The sequence below is a fragment of the Salvia splendens genome, chromosome 7 (genome assembly GCF_004379255.2).
Source record: "Salvia splendens isolate huo1 chromosome 7, SspV2, whole genome shotgun sequence".
Lineage (NCBI taxonomy): Eukaryota > Viridiplantae > Streptophyta > Magnoliopsida > Lamiales > Lamiaceae > Salvia > Salvia splendens.
The window spans coordinates 11,121,173-11,127,787 of NC_056038.1; the positions used below are offsets into that span (position 1 = coordinate 11,121,173).

General features: G+C 40.0%; 1 protein-coding gene across 1 annotated transcript; it reads right to left on the reverse strand.

Annotated features, from left to right (window-relative positions):
* Window positions 1-2,300: 2,300 nt before the first annotated feature.
* On the reverse strand, window positions 2,301-4,379 carry LOC121742160 (calcium uniporter protein 2, mitochondrial-like). Its single transcript, XM_042135213.1, has 2 exons — window positions 3,739-4,379; window positions 2,301-2,900 (listed from the first exon to the last, which is right to left on the reverse strand). The coding sequence occupies exons 1-2, from the start codon at window positions 4,303-4,305 to the stop codon at window positions 2,436-2,438; spliced, it is 1,032 nt and encodes a 343-aa protein (XP_041991147.1). The 5' UTR covers window positions 4,306-4,379; the 3' UTR covers window positions 2,301-2,435.
* Window positions 4,380-6,615: the final 2,236 nt, after the last annotated feature.

A 6,615-nucleotide genomic window follows, 5' to 3' on the forward strand; every position in this document is an offset into this window, starting at 1 on the left:
GTAATGTAATTTTTTATTTTTTAAGGAAGTTTTATTAGTGAAATGTTTTTTTATTAATTGTATTTTTATATTAAAGAAATGGAATAGCGAGACCTATGAATAAGTTAAAGGATGTAATGAACGAGTGTAAGTGTTGATAACGGATGAAATAAAAAAAATTACTAACTTACTAGTTAAAGGTAGTATGAACACATAGTCGAGGGATAAAATAAATAAGGAATGACTGTTAGAGCATGCGCAGCGGTGGCGTTCGTCGCCACCGCCGTCCGCGCCGCTGGCACGGACGCCATCCGCCGCCGCTGCGCTCGCGCCGCTGGCACGGCGCTGCTCGATGTATCGAGCACGTCCGTGCCAGCGGACGCACACGTGGCGTGCTCCCATTCGTCAACGGCATAGCCGTTGTGTTTAAACATTTTTTATTTTTTTAAAAAAAATTGGTATTTAATTATAAATAATGCTAAAAAATAAAAAAAAAATTTCAAATCCCAAAAATATGGCCGTTTTTTTCCCATTTTTCTGAATTTTTTTGATTTTTTTTTAATTTTTTTTCCAAAATCATCTATAAATACACACATTCATCACTCATTTATCACATCAATTCATCTCTCATTCATAATTCTCATACAAACTATCAACACATTCAACCTTCACTCAAAACATCAAATGGATTTCACTCATCTCATGGCGGAAGCGGAGCGCGAAGAACAAGAATACTACGAACAACATCGTGCCGCTTACGAAGCATATGTCGCGGCGAATACCCCCGCTCATCCTCCTCAACGCGCTAGATCAAATCGCCGCTACATCCATCGTGACCGGGAGGGAGCCCACGAAAGGCTCGTTGCCGACTACTTTGCCGAATCCGCGGTTTCCGGCAGATTACTTCAGGCGCCGTTTTCGCATGTCAAAGCGCTTGTTCATGCGAATTGTCAACACATTGTCCGCACGTGTTGAATACTTTCAAACAGGTGTAGATGCAGCCGGCCGGCAAAGTATCACGGCGTTGCAGAAGTGTACGTGTGCCATCCGACAACTCGCTACTAGGCAAACGGCCGACATCTTCGACGAGTATTTGCATATCGGTGAGTCCACTGGAATCCTTTGTTTAAAGAATTTTTGCGAGGGCGTTCGTTCTGCTTTTGGGGATGAATTCCTTCAGGCACCCACCACCGATGATTGCCAACGGTTGCTTCGTCTTCACGAATCAGTCCATGGCTTTCCCGGAATGCTTGGCAGCATTGACTGCATGCATTGGAGGTGGAAGAATTGCCCGACTGCTTGGAGGGGGCAACACTTAAGCGGTCACAAAGGCGGCGGCCCAACACTTATCCTTGAGGCGGTCGCCGACTATCGCCTATGGATTTGGCATGCATATTTCGGCGTTGCCGGATCCAACAACGACTTGAACGTGCTCTATTCTTCACCACTCTTCAATGATGTGATGAATGGTGTAGCACCGGCGATCGACTTCACCATCAACGGAAATACATACCGCATGGGTTACTATCTCGCCGATGGTATCTACCCAAGGTGGTCGACGTTCGTGAAGACGCTCCACAACCCGCACGACCCGAGACGGGTTCTTTTTGCGCAGCGTCAAGAGTCAGCGCGGAAGGACGTCGAAAGAGCCTTCGGGGTCCTTCAAGCTCGATTCAACATTGTGAAGGCCCCGGCTCGGCTGTGGTACGTGAATAATATCGCCGACATCATGTTCACGTGTATTATATTACACAACATGATTATAGCCGACGAAGGGCCAAGGGCGGCTAGCTTCTACGACGAGGATGAAGCCGGAAGCTCAACAACGAGGTCTCCCCCACGCCGAGGCGAGCATACGACGGTTGGCCAGAGGATCGAGACAAGACACACAATGCGCGATACTCGAATCCACAATCAACTACAAGAAGACCTAATCAACCACATGTGGGCGAAATTCGGCAACGAGTAGTGGTTTTTTTAATTTTTAGGATTTTAATTATGTAATTTTTAATTTTTAGGATTTTAATTATGTAATTTTTATTTTTAGGATTTTAATTATGTAATGTTTAATTTTATTTGTCATTTGTAATATTTATTGTGGTTTTTAAATGAATTTTAATATTATGGAAATGTTATTGTTTAATTGAATTTTAAATTAATTGTGCTCGTCCTTGAGGAAGAGCACAGTTGTGGGTGTTGTGCTCTTGCCAGAGAGCAGGCATGAATAGTACCGCCCGGGCCCACAACCGTGCCGCTGGCAAGAGCACGGTTGTGGATGCTCTTATGTTATGGATGAGCTAAGAACTGTCATTTAGAGTCTGTAACGGGAATTGCGTCCTTTTTATATAAAATTTTATATACTAGTAGTAGAATATAGTAATAAAATTTGTTTTGGTATATTTTGATTTAAAGCATTTGTATCTGATCTCATCTTCTTTGGATTTCAAACAAGATGATCAAGCACACTGAGTTGGAGAAGCAAAGGAAAGAGCAGCAGCAGTTTCCCTTGACTGCAGCGGATGGCCAGCTCTCTTCAGCTCATCATACCTCTCCACATCAAAATGCAGCGCCTTGAAGAGGCGCTTCTGCTTGGCGCCAAACCTGCTCTGGAAGAACCCCTCGAATGAGGGCTCTTTGGACGTTCTCAGAAAGAAGGCATAGCCTCCCATGAAATACATTGATGTTACATAGAAACAAATTGGCTCCATCACATCCCACGACAGTTCCCAGAACGTTAGCCTCATGAAGGCCGCTGTCTGGACAACCAGGTATCCTAATCCGACCCAGAGCTCGCGACGAACATAGGCCTCTGCTTGCCTGTCAATCACCGCCTTCTGCTTCTCCAGTTCTTCCAGCTCCTTCATTCTTGGATCCTCTGGTTTTGGGGGTAGAGCTATTAGTCCTTGGATTGCTTTCACCACCTGTGTCAAAACACAATTGTACAAACAACATTTGTTTTACTACTAATGATTCTTTTTAAGTTTAGCTTTGTCTTTGAATCAAACACAAGATTTAACATAATGTCACTTTGACTCCCATCAAATCTCCCCTGTTTTTGAACAACAATTTTGGCATCAAATCAATTTGACTCTAACAAAAGATTAGGGAATATATACACACCACCCAAACCACCTCTCCTAATCTTCTAGAGTTTTCGTTTCTTGAAAAGGACTAGTAATAATTCAGAAGAGACACACAATGAATAGAAAACCAAAACTCCTCCACAATAATGGGAAGTCCTTTTCATTCCCCTTCCCTTTACTCCACCAAAATTATGAAATCAAGACTCCTCACGCAATGAAAAAACCAATCCCTCAATTATCTGTCACACAAACTTATCCATCTAAAGATTTATGTTGTTTTCCCTTTTTTATAATTCTGGCGAAAGCTAAGATTTTGTTTTCAAGAGGGGTGATGCTCTTAGAACATTTTCTTCCATGATCAGAAATCCACTCTCTAATAAAAGTCACCACCTTGTTTGGTACGAAAACATTGTTTCGATTTCCTGTGGAAGAAGACATGGAAAACCAGCGCAAAATGAAAAAAAGCTAATTAGTTCTCGGTAGTCTCAAGATCAAAACTTGTGTAAATAATTAAAAGAGTAAATCAGATCCAATTACCAGAATATTTCGACTTCTGGCCTAATCGTAATGCTCTAGTCTATGATAAACTCATAATTTACCACAATCCATCCACAATTAATATGCAGATACTGAAACAAATTAGAGAGAAATTGATAGAGAGAGGGAGAGCGCCAACCTGCTCAGGCTTGAGGAAGACGACGTTTCCGAAGACAATCACACTCCCCGATTCATCGAGTATTTTAGCGAATTCGTGCCCTAACTCTGGACTCAGGCACTGCTTGGCACAAATCTCCAGAAATTCCGGATACGAGACGCAATCCTTCTCCAGCCGCCTCAATTTCGCCTTCACCATTTCGAGCTGCGACAGCCTGAGAATTTTCCTCGCGTCAATCACCGTCATACTCTCCTCAGGCGAGTCCTCCACCGCCTCCTGACGCCGCAGGCCGTCGAGCCTGATCCTGTCTCTGGCAATGTCCATCTCGCGGAGCTTCTCCTGCAGCTTCTCGCCGGAAGGAAGGAATCGGGCCGCGGAAGGAGCCGCTGCCGATTGACGGTGGAGATATCGGCGGAATATACCGTCATCTCCGGGATCAGGGGCGATATTATTGGGCGACGTTTGATGGCTCAGCGAGGCCGATTTGACGGCGGTGCGCGGTAAGGAAGTGCGGTAATTTGTGAGGGCCGGGTTCGTCATCCTCGATATGCTGAGGAGGCGCTGAGGGATCATTCTGTTGAACGCCATTGATGAATACGAATACGAAAGCAATAATTCTGGAGGGAGAAAGAGATGGCCTTTTAGGTTTGATGGATTTTGCGTTTGGTTTGGAGAGATGTTCATGACTCGTTGGACAGCTGCTATTTATAGCCCCATCTTTTCCGCCAACAAAAACGGGAAAAAAAAACAATTTTTTCTTAGGGGGCAAAAACGTAACCAACACTATTCATTTTTCATCCATTCACGAATATTTGTGTAAATAAATTTCCATTTTTTCCTAATAAAATAAAGGGCAGTGACAAGGCGTAATTTTTAACTATAGATATCGGTTAACCGAACAAATCAGGATCGGGATCGGGATCGGGATCGAATAGTGTAATTAGTAAAGTACTCCCTTATCTTGCTATTGAGTATATCCGAGAAAATACAAATTATCCTAATAAAATTTTTTAGGGTACGAGGATTTTTACTTTCATTTTGACTCTTTCATTCTTTGCTAATCGTCTTAGCATACTTATAAAATTCATTTTCCTATCAGCGCATAAAATGAGGTTCAACCAAAAAAATATATAGTTTCTCCATCATAAAAAAAATATTTCTGCGTTCTCAATTCTATCCATCCACCAAAATTAGTCAAGTAAGTTTATCCTAATTATTGATCACCTTATATCATTCTTTCTCCTTCTTTACCTTCTTTTATCACTTTCTTTTGGATTAATTTTATAAATGATTACTAAATTATAGAGCTTGTATCATATATTATTAGTTACTCCACCCGTCCGTGAAATGTTGTTCAGTTTTATCATTTTAGTCTGTCCATGAAAAATTGTCCACTTTGCTTTTTTTTCCTTTCTATTTTTAATAAATAGTCCCCACTTTCCACTGACTCTTTATCCTCACATTATATTATAAAACTAATATATAAATGTGAGACTCTTATTCCACTAACTTTTCAAGTCATTTTTCTACACATTTCTTAAAACTCGTGCCGAGTCAAACTTCGACAATATTTTACGGACGGAGGGAGTACTAAACTTTGATCTATTTCAAATTTAGCACTGAGCTTTCTTTCTATTATTTAATTTTAATTAAATTTTCTTAAGTAGTGTATTCCGTATAACAATTAAAATGCCACGCAATCTTTTCCATTTATGCAAATTTAATCTACTTTATATATCATTACGTAGTATTGTGATCAATGTCGAACTAATTTTAAAGACCGAACTAGAGACCAAATTAGGGTCATTAGATCTCTTTTTTTTATGAAATTCGCTGACGTGTAACTTATTTCGGTCTTCATTACAAACCCAATTTACTTCATTTTTGCAGGTTTATTACTTCATTCTGGTACGTAATACCTTGAAACTACAGTATGTTTTTACTTACTTCCAGTAGGTTTTGAATGGTTTAACACATGCTTCATTCGAATTCATTGAACTGGGTTTTTACGTTATTCACTTTTAAAAAATACAATTCATTCCAGTAGGTTTATTACTTCATTGAAAAACGTTATTACTTCATTAGACAAGGTATTTACTTCATTATAGTAGGACTTCTACACATACTTCATTCAAATAGTTCATTACTCCCTCCATCCCACTCAAGATGGCCACATTCTTGAGTGCCACGGGATTTTAGGAAGTGTTGTTAGGTGGAATAAAGTAGAGATGAAAAAAGGTAGTTGAATATTTTAATGAGGAGGGAGGAGGTTATTTTCAAAATTGGAAAGTGACCATCTTGATTGGGACAAACAAAAATGGAAAGGTGGTCATTTTGAATGGGACGGAGGGAGTACATCATTCTATGTGTTTATTACACCTTTCAATTAGGCTATCACTTCATTTTGTTGTAGTAGCTGGAATTTTGGGACTATCACAACGTCGACGGGATGGCTTGACGTCTCCATCCGCGAAATAGCATGTATGTACTGGAATGAAGTAATTATCCTATTCGAATGAAGTAAAAACCTACTCGAATGAAGTAATATATTCTGGAATGAAGTTAAATCCTCTTAATATTTTATGACTTATTTGCCATGGGCTGAAGTAAAATAGGCTCATGATGAAGACGAAAATAATTTATACATTTGCGCATCTCATCCATAAAAATCTAAATCTAAAAACCCTAATTTATTCAAGTTCTGTGGTTCTGCAATAAGGAGTGGATTTGCATATAATGAGACTCTCATTCCATAAGATGATAAAGAAAACCTAATTACAAATTAATCTTCACGCAAACCATGATATATTAACCTTGTTTTCATTCTCCGATAATAATCGATTTTTTCATAGGAGAGCAACGACAATTTTGAATGAAAACTCGTATCGATCCCAAAAA

What these genes read in the sequence shown, in the direction of transcription:
- LOC121742160 (XM_042135213.1), bottom strand. Translation starts at nt 4,305, where the DNA reads ATGGCGTTCAACAGAATGATCCCTCAGCGCCTCCTCAGCATATCGAGG. An exon ending in TCTTCCTCAAGCCTGAGCAG is followed by an intron (nt 2,901 to 3,738) that starts GTTGGCGCTCTC and finishes GTTTTGACACAG; the next exon opens with GTGGTGAAAGCAATCCAAGG.